The following is a 20,169-nucleotide window of genomic DNA, read 5'->3' as shown; positions in this document are numbered from 1 at the left end:
AGGAAGACCCCAAACCCTTCCCACCCAGGGGCTGCTGCTTAACACCTTAGGAGCAGGCACAGGGCTTCCACATACTGGGTAAGGGAAATGACCTACCATGGGGCAACTGCTGTCCTGCACACAGCCCAAGCAAAGGCCATGCTGGTGCAGTTCAGGGCTGAACTTCTGAACCCTCACTGAACTTTTTCAATCTGGCTTTTGTTTGGATTAAGAGCAGAAGGCAGAGTGCTATAGACTGCAGGAAGCACTCGATCAAAGTGCTGGCAAGACTGCCTCCTCCCTGCCACATCCCTTCCCATGACACCTCTTGGCTTTGCTCACCTGCAGCCACTCTGGCTCTTTACTTTTCAATTCACATGCTAAGCATAGCACAGTTTCCATGCAGATGAGAGAAACCACATGCTGCTGGAGTGAAACGCTGATAGCAGTGAAACCAGATTCTGCTCCGAGGGACGAGTGGTGTCCACAGAGCCTAAGAACTTTGTAATTCATAAGGAGCTCTTATGGAACCTCCCTCTTTCCTAACATATGGTAACTTCTTCAGTTCGTGTGATGGAAGAGGGATTGACTTGGATATTACCTATGCCAAGTTCTGTTCTTCCAGTAGGAAGCTGAAAATGGAGTGGCAGCTGAGGGCTCAAAATCAAGCTCCATAACCTACAGCACCTCTTGCTGACAGTGCCCAGAATCAGGGAACCTGTGACATCCCTTAGTCCTTTTGGGAAGGGAAGAACTTCACAGTATTGTACTTTAACAAATAGTTTGAACCAGCCAGAAGAAAATGAGTGCTCTATTCACATTCAGAGAGCATCTAGAAGCTGGCCTGAACTCAGTGACTGTTCTTGATAGAGCATTAGTCCACACTATCCATATGACAACTTCCATGCTGGAAAGAAAACTGCTCAGCTATTTAGGTTTCCATTCCTGAAAGCATGGGCAGAAGTCTGACCTGCAGCTGTGCTTGATCATTTCCCAAATGGTTCTGATGTATGGTGGCCTAACACACATGATGCTGGAATATGAGAACACCCTGTTACTCTGCATGGTGCTGGTAAAATCCCTGAGAACTTCCTCAGCCTCATGAGCTAATGAAAATATTTTGTTTCTGCAGCACTTAACTTGAACATGCCAGGCTGAAGCACAAATGGACATAGAAATAACAGCAGGAAGTTATGAAAGGGAGAATTGAGGCTGAGGATGAGGGAACAATCCTTGGCTGCAAGACAAATTTGCTTGTGGAATCATTCCTTGGAAACAGTGAAAGCCCCAGATTGGGCCAAACATAAGAAAATCAACTGTAGGGAGTAATTTTGTGCTGATGGGGGTAAAACTTCATTGGTTTTCCATATCCAAGTTCTGCAGACAAATGATACAAAAGAGAGGGGGAGGACAGTAGACTCAAGAGTTTATGGATGGTGTGGGTAATCCAACAGCCACATTTCTGCAAAAGTGCCCATAACTAGTAAAGTAGTTAAATTATAACATTAATGAGCTATCGTTGTCAAAAAGAAATCAGGCAGAAAGCAAAAATGCAAAGAAATTTTGTCCCAGAATGTCCCAGAAATGAGATACAGCATGGCATGTCTCACCTGGACAGTGTCTCAACTGCAAGGGTTAGAGCAGAAAGCTGCTGAATTCTAAACACAAGGTGTTCTCAAACATCTCCTGTCCTCCCTAGGACCACACAGCTTGGCTCAAACAGCCATTTCACTTTCATGTTATACCTTCTTCAGAAGTTCCAATCTCCTCCTCTGTGTTACATTACGTTCTGGATGGGTGATCCCCTACTGTGCTAGACAGTTGGATGATGAAGAACAAGGCCTCTACTTCTCAAAGCATTCTGCTCTTCCTCTTGAATTCCAGTAGTAGAAACACGATGAGGAGATGGAGTGTATAGGAGGAGACCAGTTGACAAGTGACCCAGTGCAAAGCAGGGAAATTCTTATCTCTCTGCAAAGTCATCTGGGTCATGTAAAAGGGAATGTCCCAAGTTCATAAACATCATTGAGTAAGCACCAGAAGAGCACCTTCTGGAGGGGCAGAGAAGGCAATGGGATTCCGGGTGATAAATCTACACTTCACATCACTAGATCAATGGCAGGGCAACACCCCTGACCCTTGTTAAAAAAAGACAGTTTGCTGATAGTTCCATGTGGTGGCATGTTACATTTTAATCTCAGGTGGGTGATAGCCAGTGCATGCCAGACACTTTGTATTTGAAGCAGGCTCACTTTAAGCAGGGTGATTGTGACAAGGGCCAAACATCCTGGTCAAGAATGCCACAAGTGCAGCCACTGAAAAGCTAAGTAGCAGCTTTTCTGGTGCTATCAAAAATAGACATTAACATAGCTCCTCAGCCCTTCTTTATGTACTTCCTTAGCACCTTTGCCCAGAAGCTACAGATCTCCTATGAAGCTGCCCTGAACATGGTCTCATGGGCAAAAAGCAAAGACAAAGCAGTTTTTCATCTGGCTGGTTTTGTCCCTCTTTTGGCAGCAGATGAAGCTGTTCTCAAAACTACTGATACAACCTTGGAAGAAACATGACCAAAGGGAGCATCAGCCAGAACTTTGCAAGACTTGAGAGAAATGAAACGGATTGCTCATCCAGATGAAGCAATCTGGCAGATTTTAGCCAGGCCGGGGTTGCTGCTCTGAGTCTACAGAACATCCAGAGAGTCTTACATGCAGTAAGTGAATGCTCAGATCTGTATTATGGTAGAGGTGCTGGCCTCTGACTCCCACTTCAAGTTACACTCCCCACAATGAATCTTCTTCAATCTCAGGTGATGTGAGTGGAATCAGTTCCTAAGGTTATCTTAGGCTTTCACCTTGGCCTGTCACTCTAGCAGCTGATGGTGTAGTCTAATGTCAAGTGATCTACCATCAGCAAAACATTCTTTAGCTCCATGTAACTTTTTCTGTTCCCACATGGCAGGAGTTCTCACAGAAGTATATGGAGTAGATAGTGACTTCTCAGAAGTCCCTCCTTTAAAAGTGAAAGATTTCTCAATTCAGAGTGAAGAGTGAAGACAACAAATTGCTTACAGGAGGGCAATGAGAGGAATTTCAGGGCAGAAGGGGTGAGCACACAAAAGTACAGACAAGACTGAAATAAATGCTTTCCTTTAGCAGGGCAAAGCTTATTGTCACAGTCTTGAGACAGACTATACACCTCTGGTGCTCTGTATATTCTTTTCACCTTCCACCTTCCTGTTTTAGAACAGCATAGCAGGAACAGTGTTTTCTGTATGCAAAGCTTTCTTCTGTGTGCAATGCAAACTCCTGATGGCAAGAGAGTAAGTACAGAGCCAAACAAGTGACACCTCTTTCAGCTTTGCAAGCATCAGTGCACAGCAATGGCAAGGTGCTGTGCATGTATCCCTGGTTTCTTCACTGACCAGATTAAAGGTCCCTCAAGCAGAGAGTGGCAATTCAGTATCTCCAGAACTTATAGCATGGGCATTTCAGTGTGCTCCTGAAGGTGAGGTTATTTTGGAGGGGATGAGCTGCAGAACAGCATACTTCAATACCACCATCAGAGTAGACCCACTGGTGGAGCACAGCACAAGGGCTGGTTAAACTGATGTTACAGAATGTACATTACCTGCATCCCTCCCTTGGTAAAGCTTTAACAAGGGATCCAAGCATATTATGGGGCACCTCAGTTTCTCCCCATTGGCATTCCCAGGGTTGCAGTGAAAAAAGGCACTGTTACCTCTCATTTAAACAGAGAGGTGAACATGACTAGAACAGCCAATACAGTGATCTCAAGAGCTGAAGCTCAAGATTTGGAAAATACATCACTGAACTGTGCTGTGTAGTTCCTGCTGTGATAGACTCTCTGTACATTCCTTCACGGACTGACACTTAAAAACCCAGAAGACACAAACGTAGTGAAGGGACAGGCTAAGTTAGGCTGATATTACACCAGACAGGGTTAGAGGTTAACCTGGTTCATGTTCTCATGGCACTGAACTAGGCAGCTTGTTCCACTCAAAAGTCCCAGCCCAATTCTGCCCCTGTTCTCCGCTGCCAACTCCCTTTCATTTGGCAGCACTGTTTGAGTGTTTCCCAAATTGCTACAGAGTTACATAAAGCTTTAGAAACAAGTACAGAGGCAAAGACAAGGTACGCCTGGACGAGTCATTTATGTCGGAAACTTTTGAGAAAAACACTGGCTTCATTCCTGAAGTAAGTACTTGCTGAATATGTATCTTCAGCACGTGGTTACTGTTCAGTTCTCCCTGCAGGCTAGAGGAAGCAATTTATATCTCCCTCCTTATCTGGTGCCAGCTTCTGTTCCACAGAGCAACACAGGAAGCACAGGTAGGGGTACACACAGTCAAAACTCTCACAGAATGGCAGTGGCCAAGATTTCGCAAGGTTCCCACACACAGCTTTCCAATTCCACCAGACTGAGAAGACAGTATCATGAAGGACCAGGAGAGCACTCCTGAAGTACCTCTGCGCTCTGTTCTGGCTCTGGGACTCATTTGTTTTGTTCCAGCCCCATGACCAAAACTTTTGATCCAATTTCTTGATCCTATTCTTTTGCCTCCACCCAGACTCCAAAGCCTGCCTATTTCAGTGCTGTTCCACCTCCTCAGCACTAGCTCTGCTCTCTTTTTTCTAAACTCTGCTTCTGCCCTGCTTGCTGGGTTCCCTTGCAAGGAGGAGATAAACAAGGGTGGTGTAGGGAGGGACTAGCAATACAATAAGGAGGGCTGGGGTACTAATCTCCAATTTAAATCTCTTTAATTTTAGAGGTGTAGCACCTAACTGCATAGGGAAGGTATCCAGAGGTATCCGTTCTTTGTTCTCACTAAAAGTCTGTGGAATAATTTACAACAGTCAGAGAATTAGATCTGGAGTCCTGGTGTGATTCCAGCAAAAGATAGGATTTACCATTTCCTGTCTCAACCTGCTATGTAGGGCTGCTATGTGAATGCTAACTAGATAATGTGCCCCACCCCACAGCTGCTAGATAGACAAAACTATTAAAGAATCCCAAAGACTTCTAAGACACAGGAAAGAAGTTTTCAGTTGAAGTATCTGATGGCTACAGGTCTGCATCAATGTAGAGTCCTCTAATTTAATCCTCATTACCAATACCCAATACCAATACCCAATACCAATACCCAATGTACAGCCTGTAAGTATCCAAGAGACACTTACAAAAGCTTGACTCAAATTTCCACTGCAGAGTCAGACCTAAAATGCAGGAGTGTCTGGCTGCCCCCAGCCCTGCAGCCTAAGCTCTCCCAGCAACAGCCCCATGGCCTCTGGTAACCCCATGGCTTGCTAATGTGAGGTTCATAAACTGCTCTGACATCCCCATGGAAACAGAGTGTGGGGTCGTAAACAGGGGATTAGCACCTCCTTCGCCCAGCACAGGGCAGGAGGCGGCCGCAGGCTTCCCCTTTGCCCACCAAAGGCCAGGGGCCACTGAGGCCGGGGAGAGGGAAGAGACCCTGTTGCACAGGAAGGGCAAGCAAGGATGAGGCAGAATGGAACAGGCTCCTGGTAGCTGCTCAGCCCCCCACTCACTACTGGTACTTCTCCCTGGGCACCCTCCTGCTGTTGGGGGCCCAGGCACTGAAAGACTGAGAGAGAAGGGACTGCTAAGCTTGGAGAGAATGTGGCTCAGGGAGGTCTTACCAATTTTTGTAAATACCTGAAGGGAGGGTGTAAAGAAGGCAGAACCAGGTTCTTACCAGTGGTGCCCAGTGACAGAAAAAGAGGCAATGGGCATGAACTTAAACACAATAAATTCTGTTTGAATGTAAGAAAACATAGTCCTGGGTAATCTTGTCTAGGTGAACCTGCTAGAGCAGAGTGCTTGGACTAGATGATCTCCAGAGGCCCCTTTCAACCTTAACTACTGTTATGCTGTGATTCCACCTCTGTGGCATCCTCCTATGACTGTTCTACTGGTAGTGATGAGGTGAGTGCAGCGTAGAAAGGGAGGGCAGACTGTAACCTGTGGCACTTTTAATCCTGCGTGGATAAACGGTTTGAATGAGATGTGGTTTGCCCTTAAAAGACTGACAAGAGAATACTGTGAAAAACCTCCTCTGAAATGCTACTCTTTGTAAGCCCTGTTGCCTGAGGCATGTTTTACACAGTAACAAGGAACAGCTTTCCTCTTTCAACCTATTTCTGATAAATAAATAAATAAATAAATAAATAAAGTGGAAAGGCTATTCACCTGTTGAGCTTGGGTTTCTTGGGAATATGCCCTTCAGGAAGTAGAGGCCTGTGATTTGGCAACAAACCTGAAACAGAAAAGGAAAGGCGTTAAGAATATTTTGCAGTGCCCCCTTGCCTCTACAGGATCCAGAAGTTACATTACATTTCACAAGCCAGGCAACCCATGTCCCCACTGGGGCAGCACAGCAAAAACTGAAGTACAGTAAAAGAACATCTTTAGTTACTGCTGACCCTGCACCCCAGCCAAAGAGAAGTTAGCAGGTTCTGCTGATATAGAGAGCAAATACACACCAAAGACACTTGGGCCCATCAAAGAGGTTTTTTGAGAGGACACAGGGCACTGGTGTCCAATCAGATTTTATCTCTCTGGTGAAAATCTGACAATTAAAATTCTCAGTCCATTTAACTTGTGGATACAACTACAGTATCAGATATGGAGAACAGCACAACACCCAACCCGTGTCAGCCTGGGTCCCACTCCCACAGTAAAGGTAAAAAGTCTTCACAGGGCAGACAACAGACAGATGAATGTTATTAACAGGGCAGGTCCAGCTTCTGCTAAATCAAGTAATTTCAGAAGCTGGTATTGAATCACTGGTTACTAGAGACTGAGCCACTTCTGTAAGATCTTTCTGTAAGAGTAGACTCATCTACAGGGTAGATGTCTGCTGCCAAGTCAGGAGCCAAGGCACAGATATGGAACAAGGTGTCTCTGTTCCATTGTCCTGTCCCAGCAGCTGGACTAAAACAAGTTTGCTGGGTGACTGGACAACGATATCTCACTGAACTATATTAAATAGGTGGGAGACCCCTCTCAAGAGGTCCTGTGGGTACCCCACAGTACAGGGCTGTCTCAGGAGGAGGCTAGGTACCTGCACGGTGAGCCATCTGCACACAGACAGCAATCTTCTTGTGCTCCTCCAAACAGAGGCCTGTGATCCTGCGTGGCAGCATCCCTCCATCAGAACGAATAAACTGGCTCAGCAGCAAGACATCCTGAAAGAGCAAGAGAAGGGCAAAACCATCAGTGCTACAGCTACTTTAACTGCTGTGATTGTAAGTTACAGTGCTGACCCTCGTGCTGTGTACAGAACTCACAGCAAAACAATGATTCCTTCCTACGCATTTTGGCTGCAGCTTGACAACAAGTGGCTTTTGCTTGCTGACAATTCTGTCTGCCAGCTTAGCTCGGTAAGGTCACTCAGATGGTCTGAGTCTTCCCCTGACTTCAGTAGTGTAAACACATGATGTCAGCTGTAATCCTTGCTACTTCATTGTCACTTGCTCCAAGATTCTAGCTAAGATGTGTCCTAGGTACTCAGGCACAGTTACACAAGACCTACAGATGGATAGTGTTTACACAACTTGAAATGCCATCACAGCTGCTATCCTAAAGGTCACAGATATGTTAGATCACCTCTGGCCTCGTCCTTGTTCCCTCAGAGCAGGGCTGTTCTCTGCTATATACTCCTCAAACTTTTATCCAGTTTCCCATGGTGGAACTTCCCTCATGTCTCTCTGGAGAGCAGAGAAATAGTCCAAGATCTCGCACGAAGAAGCCTTTTGTAAGAAAAGAACCTGTGTTGATGAGAAAGACCTAATAGGATAAATTTCTGCCTTCAGTCCTTTGACTTTGTGTATATAAAGTGGGGCTATTACAGCCATGCTGGATGGAAGGAGCTCTCAGAGCATGCCAAGGGTTTGCCTGTGATTCAAGAATCATTTAGATTACACTGCTGTTGACCTTTCCAGTTGAGCTCTAGAAATATAAAGCACTCTTAATGAAAACAAAATTAAAGGGATCTGATAGTATCACAGAGCTGGGACGACAAATTTTTAAACACAGCAGCAACAGCTGTTGCACAAGTTGCTTTTAACTGTACATGGTACAACAGCCCAGTATTTAGATACGTGCTCCCTATTTCCTCATGCAGCATCACTGCAAACATACCCCTCAGGCATGTCCCCTTGACATGCTAACCTCAGCATAAGGTGGCCCAAAAGGCCTCTGGAGACACTGTGCTTGTTTTTTCTCCATCTGTTGATAGACTTGTTGCTCGTTGAGAGTTTACTTCACTGATATTGTAAATATGTTCATAATTGAGGAAGCTGGACCATGCAGAGGCTGCCTGCAGGCTGGAAGAGTCCTGCCAGTAACCATCCTCATGGAATGAGAATTCAAACCAGGTAGCTCTGCATTTTACACCCCCCCTTGTCTAGAGCAACAGGCGAGAACAAAGAGTACTTGTTGCTTTTCACACTGGATGACCCTGACTCTGCCTGTTCACAGATTCGCAGACCTGCTCTTGCCCCCTCATCTTTTACAAGGAGTTCCCTGGAGCATTCTTAGATTCATTTACTGCCCTTGCAAAAGCAAACAATCACAAGAGCATATAAAATGAATATTCAGAAAACCCAGCTATCTAGGAATTATACATCCACTCCCACTGCACAAGACCAGTTCAGCTCTGAAGGAGGCTGCTGGAATTCAGTGTGGCTTTCTGGTAATGACTGATTCTGACCGGTGCTGTGTTGCAGTAAAAACGTAGAGGTGTTTTTTGTTTTTTTTTTCGGTTTTCGTGGCTTGTTTTCGTACTTCCCCTCTTTGCTGTCAATCCTACCCTCAATAATATAATCATAACACACAATTTCCCTCTTCCCTTATCTGGCTTCTTTTCTACCTCCTCTTGTCTACAATGAATGTGTTTAGACTCAATTTTAGATCCAGATCCTTCGAACACATGGCAGGTTAAGCAAATTCTCACTGATACAAAATGACTTCTCAACCACCATGCAGAGCAAGAAAAGCACAGTTGAGCAACTAGCAGCAAGCTCCTGAGAGGCCATCTATGGTCAAAAAGGAGGCAAAGTGTCCTCAGCCCAGCTAACACATGGCCTTGCCAATGAGAAAAGTAACCCAGGGACCAGCTGGTGCCAGCCGTGTTGGTGGAAACTGGATGGAGGCCAGCCAAGCAGTCCAAGGGCACTGACTTTTGGCTACTCCTGAAATGCACTGCATTGGATTCAGGAAACCAGAGCAAGACACCATCCCTTTTTTTTCCTCTTCTTTAGCCATCCAGTTGTCCAAATCACCAACAGCTCAATTTAGCACAAATGTATCACTTCCCTAAGTGAAAAAGGGCTGTCCAGCTCCAAGTGCCTAGAAAGATATAAACACTTTCTAGACTTTTCTACTAGCCTGCTGCATTACTCTGTGGGGAAGAGGAAAATGGGAGCTGATGGCAAATTAAGGCTGTTCCAGTCTTTGCAGCCGTGAAAGCCTAAGCAGGCCACAGGCTCTTGTGAAGGGTGTGTGTGGTCCAAGTTATTTCTCATATTACTACCACGCCTTGTGGAGTCATGGGGTTGTTATCAAGTGTTTCCATGCAAAGGGGGAAGGTGGGAATCAAAGGGAGACAGTCTGTCTTCTTCTCCCTGTGGAAAATAAATCAGGAAAATCCATTCTCTGTTATCATCTCTGACCAACAGTGTAACCAACTGACCAACACCCTTGTGTGGCAGTAATTTCTTAACTGAAATCATCTATGTCCCAGCTGTTGCAGCTCCAGATTACACTCATGCCATTTGGCTTAAAATGCTGCACACTTGACAGATGGTTTGTCCATTTCTGAAGATCCCCACAGTTAACAGGCCAGGTGCCTCTCCCAGAGTACTCACACAGATGCATCTCACCACAGGGAGAAAGCAGACAGGTACAGCCAACTTTATGGGGCAGCTGTGGAGGGAAGTGAAAAAGTATGTGGAGCGGTCAAAGATAAAAAAAAATGTCTGGCAAGTTCTCATGGTGCCGTCATGTTCCATGAAATTCACATTTTGTGCTAGTGGACAGCCAAGCCTGTAACCACGGATTTGCTTTAATCACTGGACAGCTCCCACGAGGCTGGACCCAGATTCCCACCCCTGTAATCTGCAGCATTTGATGAAAACAACTTGGATTGAATTAATCTAGGGCTAATAGGCAAAGCTTGCAGTTTGGTTTCTCCTAATTGCTGCCAAAGCAAGATGACATATTTACTGCCTACTCAGACTAATGATGTTTGAAGTGGATAAGGGGGAAAACAAAAAACAAGTTTAGCCTTCACCTCTAAAAGGGCTGGATAAACTTGCTAAACAAAACACTTTCTACAGCACATTCTTGTGAATGGATGGCACCCAAATTGCAGAGACATCTATGCGTTTTATTATCTGCAGACACTTCGAAAAGGAGGATCCTTGACTGCTTACATGCAATTAATTAAAACCTTCATTTACCGCAAGAAGAGTTCTGTCTGTGTAGCCAAATTACTACTAGACTTATCAGGCAAGTTTGCCAGTCATTATTTTCTGCTATACAAGCGTCTAATTTTTCTCTTCTCCCTTACTCCTGGGAGCTCTACACCATTCTCCAGGCACTTTGTAACAGGACTGGAGGTTTCAATATAGTTGCACCCTGACAATGACCATGATAATTTTTTTACCTTTAATGAATACGAGAAAAAAAAAACCAGCAACTGAGGTCTCAGTTTCAATGGACAGACTCATGCAGATCACAAACTGTGGGAATTTATACCTCAGGCTCTGTTATCCTGAGCCTTGGTAGAGACTGACGACTGAACTGGCAAAGACAACTGCAGCTCTCCACACCACTGCTGAGGCAGGTTGGAATCATGACCTGCTAGTGTGCACAATGCCTGTTCAGTTGATTAATAACTTTGGAGACATTGGTCCCCCAGTTCTCTGACAGCCAAAGTAACTCATTATGCCACTACTTTAGACTGTGCTAGTTGCACATGACAAAAAGAAAGTCCTATGAGGTCATATTACTCAGCTCCCCCAGGGGCTAATTCAACACTTCCCTTTTCACAGTGCCTTATTCAGTCCAATTACAAGAGTCCCAAGCAAAAAAGCTCACACTTTCCCTTCTGTGCAACTGACTGATCTCAGTTTATCAATCTCAAAGGAACCACTGTGATTCATCTACTCTGATCTCTTAACAAGTACAGATTATGGGTTATGCTGTATGAACTAGGCTATATCTTCAACAAAAGTAGCTATTCTCAATTTACAGACTTTTAGGACAATTAACCACCAGTGAGTAAATTGTGCCACTGTATAATTACCCACACAGTTAAATGCCTGCAGTTAAGCATTTCAAGATTCTCCTGCTCATCACTGCTGCAGCGAAGAAAAATAGCAGAGAGCACTTTTGTGCAGAAAAGGGAGATGTTAGTCACTTTAACTTTTAAATGACTGAAAATCTATGGCTGGTACAAAGCATTTAAACATAGAAGGGACTTATGCAAGTAGAAGAGGTGGTCTACTCCAGAACTGAAATTTTTCCTAGTTCTCATCAGCCCTACAGAGGAATGCTTCTAAATAGTGAGGTAAGAAACTTCTACAGTTCTGAAATACTAGTTCACACTGCCTACTTTAGCTTTTTGTCCAGGTTCTCCTCTGCTCTACAGCAGGAGTACTGGATGCATATGCATTCAAAAACAACAAGACAGACAGGATGGACATGTTCCTAGTTTGTCTCTCAGGACCACAACTTCCTAGGAACAATCTCAGCAAGGATTCTCAAGGCTCTGGCTGCAGGATCTATCCTCACATTTGGTTTTCTCTTGCCTCTGTACTGAAAGTAGAAGTCAGGATCTAAGAATCAAACTGAAGTGTGAAATAAAACTCAGAGCCCTAGTTCACTCTACAAACACATCTAATACTCATAATTTACATTGTCTGTTGGAACCAACAGCCTCCTCCAACTCCTGGAACTCAGGCTGTACAGCACGAAATTGTCTGAAACTGCTTTGGTCTCAATGGCACTGTTATATGTACGTGCAACAGAGTCTTCTACCACAGACGGCAGTATAAAGTGAATATATATATATATTTTCAAGAATTAATCCACTCCTGTAGCTCATACAATCCCTGAGCATCAGTTTATAATTTCCCAGGAGTTGCTAATGGGTGACTCATGGAATGCTTTCTCAAATCTGTAGAACCACCCAGTTTAATGATGCTGTTGACTCCTTGCATTTAAAAGTCACATGAAATTCTATTAACCTTAAAAAAGTGTTTGGTTTGTTTTGATCACATCACAAATCAGTGACCATGAAGAAAGGAGTGGCCTGAGTCAGACTCACTGACAACATTCAGATTCCACACAACTTACTTTCTGCAACACAGGCTTTGAAAGATACTAAAGTAGTATTTCATTTACATCTTACATGTGTTGTTTCACTTGCCTGGAGTAATTGCACATTCTTTGTCTGGCACTATTCTGTACCTGTGTTCTTCATAATTCATGAGTCATAATTAGTCCTACCTAACAAGTGATTTGTTTTTACTCCTAGTTGATATCATTTTCCTTGTAACTTGCAATGTTTATTGAGATAATTACCATGTGGTAAATCAATTTTCTTTCCTCTCTCAACTACTTAGTATTTCAGTTGCTATTTTAAAACTATTTGGTGATTACTTAGGATTTTTTTCACCCTTTAAAAAAATCCTGCAAGTGAACTAACATATTTGTTAGCTAATTCTCTTAAGATTTTGGGGTTATATGCAATCCAGGTCTGCTGGTCTGTACTTGATTCAGTGCTTAAGTTACTTCTGTACCTTTTTTTCACATTTGCAAGATTGTCATTATTACCTAGATATTAAAACATATTTTTTCTTTTGTATATGTGAGCTAAGACTGTATGTGACCAGCTTACTCATTCTGCAGCCAATGTGGCTTTCAGTCCTCTTCTCATTAATAGACTTTCTTTATCACACAGATTTATTTTCATCCAGATGCATTTGGATCTCTCTAACCCCAATCCTATTGATACTAACTTACTCTGAGTTTTCTGTTGCCTTATCTTACTAACAGCATGTTCCTGTCTGTTTTTCTTCTTTTCTAATTCCACTATTGGGTTTGCAGTCCTTTTGTAAACTCTGTGTTTGAATGACCTCTTGTAAAGTTACCTTCTGCATCTTCTGCCTCATGCTTCTTATTCTAAAATATTCTTGAGTGTTGTGCTTTTGTTTTAAAGCATTACAGGATTTCCCTTCCATCTTCTACGTTTACTGTTAGTAATCCTCTCCTTAGTTAACAAACTTCTCATTAGCATTTTCTGCAAAAAGCTTGCATCAAACCTGTTTTTTTTCTGTTTCAAGGGATCTAAACACAGATGCTTAGATCAAGAGTTTTAAAAGTAATATAAAACAGTTATCACCTAAGTGGACAATGACCCAATGGGAAATTGTAGTGCTTGAAGACATATAATTGAGGTACTCAAGTCTTGTGACCTCCCTGGAGTTAGAACAAGCCTGAATCAGTTAACTAAATGTTGCATTCTAGTTTGGTTCTCCTGGAGGTGCAATGCTGAAAGGCGGCTGAGCACAAAAGAGATACATGGCTTTCTCAGATCAGATGGCCATGTGTATAATTCCAAACCTCCTATTTGATAAAGAGTTTTTTCCCAGGAACATTATCAGCCAAGGCAAACAATTACTCTTGTAGCTCTTGTTAAGACACCCAAGAGAAGCAGGGCTGGAGTTAACTATCCTTACTACACCCAGCAAAAGACAAGAGGGGCAGATTGTGCAGTATGTAGATCTTAGAGCAACATTTATCTAGCTATGAGGACAGGGGAACTCTCCTTCATTAAACTTACCACATAATCGTACTTATGCTTTAGGTTCCAGCGACAGATGGGACACTGGCCAGAGGGGTTTGGAGGTGTTGGTATTTCAGGATCCTCGTGAATTCTCCCTTCAATCTAGGAAACAATTCAAAGGATATAATGTACAGGCATAGGTCTGCACCTGTGACTTGAGGAACACTTTTCCTAAGCCCACAATGTGTTGACCTGTATTATGCAGATATAAGGGCAACAGTGTCTGCATTATTCAACTACAGATGTACCAATCACTTTGGGTATACACAGACTATGGGGAAAAGAGAAAAACCAAGGGGCATAGAGAACCATTTAATAAATTATTGTATATGTTTTACTAAATATAAACCAGTTTGCAGTCAGTGTGAAATTGTCATAGTTGCCTGAATTCAGTTTAATGCAGTACTCCTTTGAATCACCACGCTTTCAAATTCCAGTGGCCCTTTAGCCATAAGCTTTAAAATACATTTTTTCCCTAGGAATTAGAAAATGTCACAGAACAGCAGGTGCATGTTGTGGACCAAAACATGCAAGGACTTGCTAGATTATAAATGACCACCAGGGAAAATTCTGAGCAAAAGTTAAATTTAAGAAAGGACTGTTAGGACAGGTGGGTTTGTGTGGGGTTTTCTTATTAATTAATTAATTAATTAATTATTCTTTTAAACACACCAATAGTTTACCCAGCTTAACTCCTGGAACGATTCCTTTAGGAGATACTTTGATAATCTTTTCTGTATTCCTACAAACTGGTGACATCTAATGCTCAGGTTTTCTCAAAAGGAACAGGCAGCAAGGTGTAGAGGGTATGTGTAGGAAGAATTACAGAAATTAGTTTTCTAAGTGTAGATATGTTAGGAATATTAAGTTGACTTATATGCATGCTTGTCTTTCGTTTTGAGGACTTAGAAGCAAGAGCTATCTCAGCAGCTAAACAGATAGAAAAGACAACACTAATCCATTTTTTTTCTCCAAAATATTTTGGAAGTTCCCTCTGGTCAAATTAAGATTAAAACCAGATTTTGAACACCAACTGACAGCCTCAAACAGTGCAAACATCAGAGAGTTTAAAAAGAAACCCTGGATGGAAGGCAGTGTTGCTCTTAAGAAAAAACTGATTGATTTAGACCTGTCAGGTTCTGTGCCTGAAAACCTGAGAGGAGAAAAGCACGGCATTTTCTGTAAGTGTGCATGTAACACTGGCATCCTGCTGAATTCTCAGAACCATTTTTTACCATAGATTTGGGTCTTTCTGGTCTAGTGATGACGAAACAGAAACAAGTAAGTTATTTGTAGCTCAAGCACCATGGTGCCTCAAAGAGAGAGAATACTGTCAATGTTTAAGTAAGAGTCTTCTCCCCACAAGTAGAATAGCCAGTTCTACAAAACCAAAAAAGCAACTATGGATACAAAATACAGGCAAGTATCTAATTTTCTATTAATTGGTAAACTTATTTTTGAGGAAGCCAGTGTATCTGGTTTTGATTCTTGCCAGCTGGGCTTGTGACAGTACTTTGTAATTCCATCTTGGGAATGAGTAAAGATTCAGAATGCTGTGTCATTATCAATTTTTCTGGAGATAAATTTAAGAGTACAACTTTGGGCAATTATTCCCCAACTACTGAGGACTTTCATATTATTAACCCAACCAGTTTTTATTCTTCTGTTAGAGAACTAAGAGGGAACACAGGGCTCTACATTCTCTCTCTGCTGATGAAATCCAGATTTCTCTGGGATTCATTCATCTAGTTCACATCAAACACTTCCTTCAATACTGATAAAAGCAAGGACACTGAAAGATGAGCATAGAAAAGTGGATTCAGAAAACACCGTTGCACAGTTGGTATGATAAATAGAGTGACCAAAGGATATGCTAAGAAATGCATCAGTCCGTTAGTCAGTCAATCTACACCATTTGTTACAAGATTTTTCTCATCTATGGGCACTGATGAATCCTAGATTGATGCTAGAATATTATACAGTAGAAATATCCAAATCTCCCTCATGCTTCTACAATGGGCCAGGAATAATACTTTTTTTAAAGGGCTCTGCTACTGCAGTGCACACCTTTTTTACTTCAAGCCTCAGATAATGTATTGGGACTTGATTATAGTTTACACCTCCTTTGTACTGACCGAGTGCAAAGTACAACAATCAACTGTGTGTGCTGTGTTGGTGTGCACACTCCTCCCACCTTCTTTTGGTTAAAACAACTTCAGAGTGTGCTTGCAAGCTACTGTCTTCAGGTCTCTGGGCAAAGATTAGTAGTCTGGGACTTGAAGAGAAGAAAAAGAGACTTTCTATTACGTCTTATACTTATTTTTGTTGTCAGTGGTAGTGACCTTGCTAACTCCCATATTCTATTTGATATTACATATCTAAGTAACCTGCTCCACTCAGGTTTCAAACATGACAATGTCCACTAATTGAAATATGACAAGGAAACTGACTTTCAAAGGCATGAACAACCAGGTTTTGTCAGTTTAATTAACAAGCAAAATAACTGTTCTCTCCTCATTTATTCATATATAGGTCAGCATTTAGTGTACTTTCTTCTAGCTATTTCCAAGTAATTCCTGCTCCACTCCCTCCATTGTATTTACACATTTCAAAATTTCTGGGCCAGCTGTCTCCAGCCAAGGCATACACTGCTACTGGCGTATGCAATGTGAGCAGAATAATGCAATCTCCTATCCCCTCCCAGCAATTTCAGTCCTTCTTCTGAAAAATGACCACTTTCTTGATAAAGTGCAACAGCTCAGATGGTGTCAATTACGTAAAAATCGAATTCTACTGCTTTGGTCTTTTCCTTCCTGTCTTAAACTGTAGCTGAGCAAAGACTCTTCTTTATCAGTTACTTCAGAACTTCTGTTTTATTTTCAGGATCAGTTTTCCTTTGGTATTTAGGGTCTTCCCTGGATGGCAGCCCCGTCACCAGCAGTTTCTTCTCACCAAAAGCGCTACGAGCCGAAGGCTGAGCATCACCTGCCGTCGCTGTGGCACACGCAGTGACACCAAGCACGGGAGGGCTCGGGGGCAGGCGCAGGGCACGGCACACACCTGCCGGCCCAGGTGAGGTGACAAAGCCACCGGGCAAACCTCCTGTGTGGCTGCCCAGGCTCCAGACGCTGTCAGGTGTCACTGCTCCAGGACACGGACCTGCCTGCAGCGCTGCCCTGGTGCTCTGGGCCCAGCACTCCTGCCTGTCGCACTCCTGCCTGTCCCACACCTGCCTGTCGCACTCCTGCCTGTCCCACACCTGCCTGTCCCACTCCTGCCTGTCCCACTCCTGCCTGTCCCTCACCTGCCTGTCCCACACCTGCCTGTCGCACTCCTGCCTGTCGCACTCCTGCCTGTCCCACACCTGCCTGTCGCACTCCTGCCTGTCCCACACCTGCCTGTCCCACTCCTGCCTGTCCCACTCCTGCCTGTCCCTCACCTGCCTGTCCCACACCTGCCTGTCGCACTCCTGCCTGTCGCACTCCTGCCTGTCCCACACCTGCCTGTCGCACTCCTGCCTGTCCCACACCTGCCTGTCCCACTCCTGCCTGTCCCACTCCTGCCTGTCCCTCACCTGCCTGTCCCACACCTGCCTGTCGCACTCCTGCCTGTCGCACTCCTGCCTGTCCCACACCTGCCTGTCGCACTCCTGCCTGTCCCACACCTGCCTGTCCCACTCCTGCCTGTCCCACTCCTGCCTGTCCCTCACCTGCCTGTCCCACACCTGCCTGTCGCACTCCTGCCTGTCGCACTCCTGCCTGTCCCACACCTGCCTGTCGCACTCCTGCCTGTCCCACACCTGCCTGTCCCACTCCTGCCTGTCCCACTCCTGCCTGTCCCTCACCTGCCTGTCCCACACCTGCCTGTCGCACTCCTGCCTGTCGCACTCCTGCCTGTCCCACACCTGCCTGTCGCACTCCTGCCTGTCCCACACCTGCCTGTCCCACTCCTGCCTGTCCCACTCCTGCCTGTCCCTCACCTGCCTGTCCCACACCTGCCTGTCGCACTCCTGCCTGTCCCACTCCTGCCTGTCCCACACCTGCCTGTCCCACTCCTGCCTGTCCCACACCTGCCTGTCCCACTCCTGCCTGTCCCACACCTGCCTGTCCCACACCTGCCTGTCCCACTCCTGCCTGTCCCACACCTGCCTGTCCCACACCTGCCTGTCCCACACCTGCCTGTCCCACACCTGCCTGTCCCACACCTGCCTGTCCCACTCCTGCCTGTCCCACACCTGCCTGTCCCACACCTGCCTGTCCCACTCCTGCCTGTCCCACACCTGCCTGTCCCACACCTGCCTGTCCCACTCCTGCCTGTCCCACACCTGCCTGTCCCACACCTGCCTGTCCCACTCCTGCCTGTCCCACACCTGCCTGTCCCACACCTGCCTGTCCCACACCTGCCTGTCCCACACCTGCCTGTCCCACACCTGCCTGTCCCACACCTGCCTGTCCCACACCTGCCTGTCCCACACCTGCCTGTCCCACACCTGCCTGTCCCACACCTGCCTGTCCCACACCTGCCTGTCCCACACCTGCCTGTCCCACACCTGCCTGTCCCACACCTGCCTGTCCCACACCTGCCTGTCCCACACCTGCCTGTCCCACACCTGCCTGTCCCACACCTGCCTGTCCCACACCTGCCTGTCCCACACCTGCCTGTCCCACACCTGCCTGTCCCACTCCTGCCTGTCGCACTCCTGCCTGTCCCACACCTGCCTGTCCCACACCTGCCTGTCCCACTCCTGCCTGTCCCACACCTGCCAGGGGTGCTGTAGTCAGTGCGTGTTACCGCCCTGACTTGTGTCGTTTGGCAGCTAAAGGTTTGAAGCAGTGTTTTGCCAGGTTGTAAATTGACACTTGTAAAATAGTTGGTCCGATTTAGATGCTTTCTGTTTTGCCCTCATGTCAGTTACCTTTGGCAGGCTGTGGGCAGCTCTTCAGCTGTTGAGAGATTCCCCTTACCCTGTTATCTTTTTTGGCATGCTTCATGTCTCTTAGATTCTTCCACCCGCTGGTGGTGGGAGGTAGCCTGGGAGTGCCAGTTGGGGGTTTGTGTCAGATGTCTGGGACTTCAGGTACCAACAAACCATTCGTTTTAGATGGCAGTAAGGCTGAGTTGGGCTGTGCTTAATAGCAAAGCTTGTTCATGGAGTTCATGGTTTTGCTAAGTGCTTGTTTGCTTTCTCTTTGTAATTTCAGCTCTAAAAAAAATAATCCAGGAAGCATAAATAACGGAGTGAGATAAATCCCTAGGGATTCATGTGCATTGGTGGACGTTTACGCTGTTCTGTTCTATCAATGGTCAACAGTGCTCATGCAAGATGTTTTGGGTGTTTTTCTGAGTTTCTAACTAAAATGTGTAAAACATAAATTGTGACAAATGTAAAATATAATTTGATCTTCCTGTACCAGGAGGACTTTGACCTCCTGCCTCTTGTGTGTTATACTTGCTTCTTATTACAATCCAGTTTGCAAATCTTTCCGTGGCAGATCTAAGCACTCAACTCTGGGACTTTCCAAGAAACGGGAATGAAGGCAGGGCTGTTGTCCTGACTCTTGTGCTCTATGCCAAGTAATGAAAACGAGGCCATCCCAGTTATTCAACGAACAAATTGAGTAAGAATGATAGCTGGAAGAGACCTCTTCCTCTCTCACTGCATGATGCTATATAATGAATAATGAAGCAGGATGATCTTTAGCTTGGCCAAACATGTAAACATTAAAGCCAAACAAAATATTTACTGCCATCCAGTCTAGGGATAACTTTCTTATGAGGAGAAGGAACATTGCTAGGCACAGTGGTGTAATTATGTTAAGTTTTTTTTCTTTCTTTATATATAGAGTTTTTTTCCTAGTAGAACGAGTTTGACTGCAACAACCTGACAGGAGAGTTCACTGAATGGCTTAAGTTAAATGCAGTTTCTTCATCTGGGTTCCTTACCTCTTGTAATGGGGAAAACTAAAGGGGTGACTGTTCATGGGGTAGAAACAGTTGGTAAGCACAGTGCTGTCTCACCATGGTAGAGATGTGTAGACAGAAGGTTAGGGGCTGCTCAAGAGTATCTCCATGCCATGGGGCTTTTGATGAAGACACTTAAGCAGCACTATGGCTTTAGGGTGAAAAGAAAGAGTCCAGCAACATGGTCATAGTTCAGATACAGTAAGTACTCCAACTTGCTCCTCCTTCAAACAGACTGTCTCTAGAGGAATTTAAGTGGCACATAACTTAATGCAAAGAAGGAGAACAGCTTGCAGTCTCTGAGCAAATTGTCTCTTGTTCTTATCCTCTTG

General features: G+C 44.8%; 2 protein-coding genes across 2 annotated transcripts in view; one reads left to right on the top strand and one right to left on the bottom strand.

The window, feature by feature from the left end:
* MRPS18A (mitochondrial ribosomal protein S18A) overlaps positions 1 to 18,867 on the bottom strand; it is a 22,024-nt gene extending 3,157 nt beyond the window's left edge. Inside the window, exons 1-4 of the mRNA XM_010006248.1 lie at positions 18,841 to 18,867; positions 13,874 to 13,978; positions 7,085 to 7,208; positions 6,211 to 6,277 (exon numbers count right to left, since the gene is read on the bottom strand). Of these exons, the coding sequence (XP_010004550.1) occupies positions 6,211 to 6,277; positions 7,085 to 7,208; positions 13,874 to 13,978; positions 18,841 to 18,867 (323 nt within the window). The remainder of the gene's footprint in view (positions 1 to 6,210; positions 6,278 to 7,084; positions 7,209 to 13,873; positions 13,979 to 18,840) is intronic.
* The window catches only part of VEGFA (vascular endothelial growth factor A), a 140,629-nt gene continuing 139,325 nt past the window's right edge, over positions 18,866 to 20,169 (top strand). The window contains exon 1 of the mRNA XM_010006237.1: positions 18,866 to 18,902. Within this exon, the coding sequence (XP_010004539.1) occupies positions 18,866 to 18,902 (37 nt within the window). The remainder of the gene's footprint in view (positions 18,903 to 20,169) is intronic.

Source organism: Chaetura pelagica, unplaced genomic scaffold (genome assembly GCF_000747805.2).
Source record: "Chaetura pelagica isolate M959 unplaced genomic scaffold, ChaPel_1.0 scaffold271, whole genome shotgun sequence".
NCBI classification, from domain to species: domain Eukaryota; kingdom Metazoa; phylum Chordata; class Aves; order Apodiformes; family Apodidae; genus Chaetura; species Chaetura pelagica.
The sequence above is the reverse complement of the archived record's forward strand: the minus strand, read 5'-3'. Positions and strand labels throughout refer to the sequence as shown.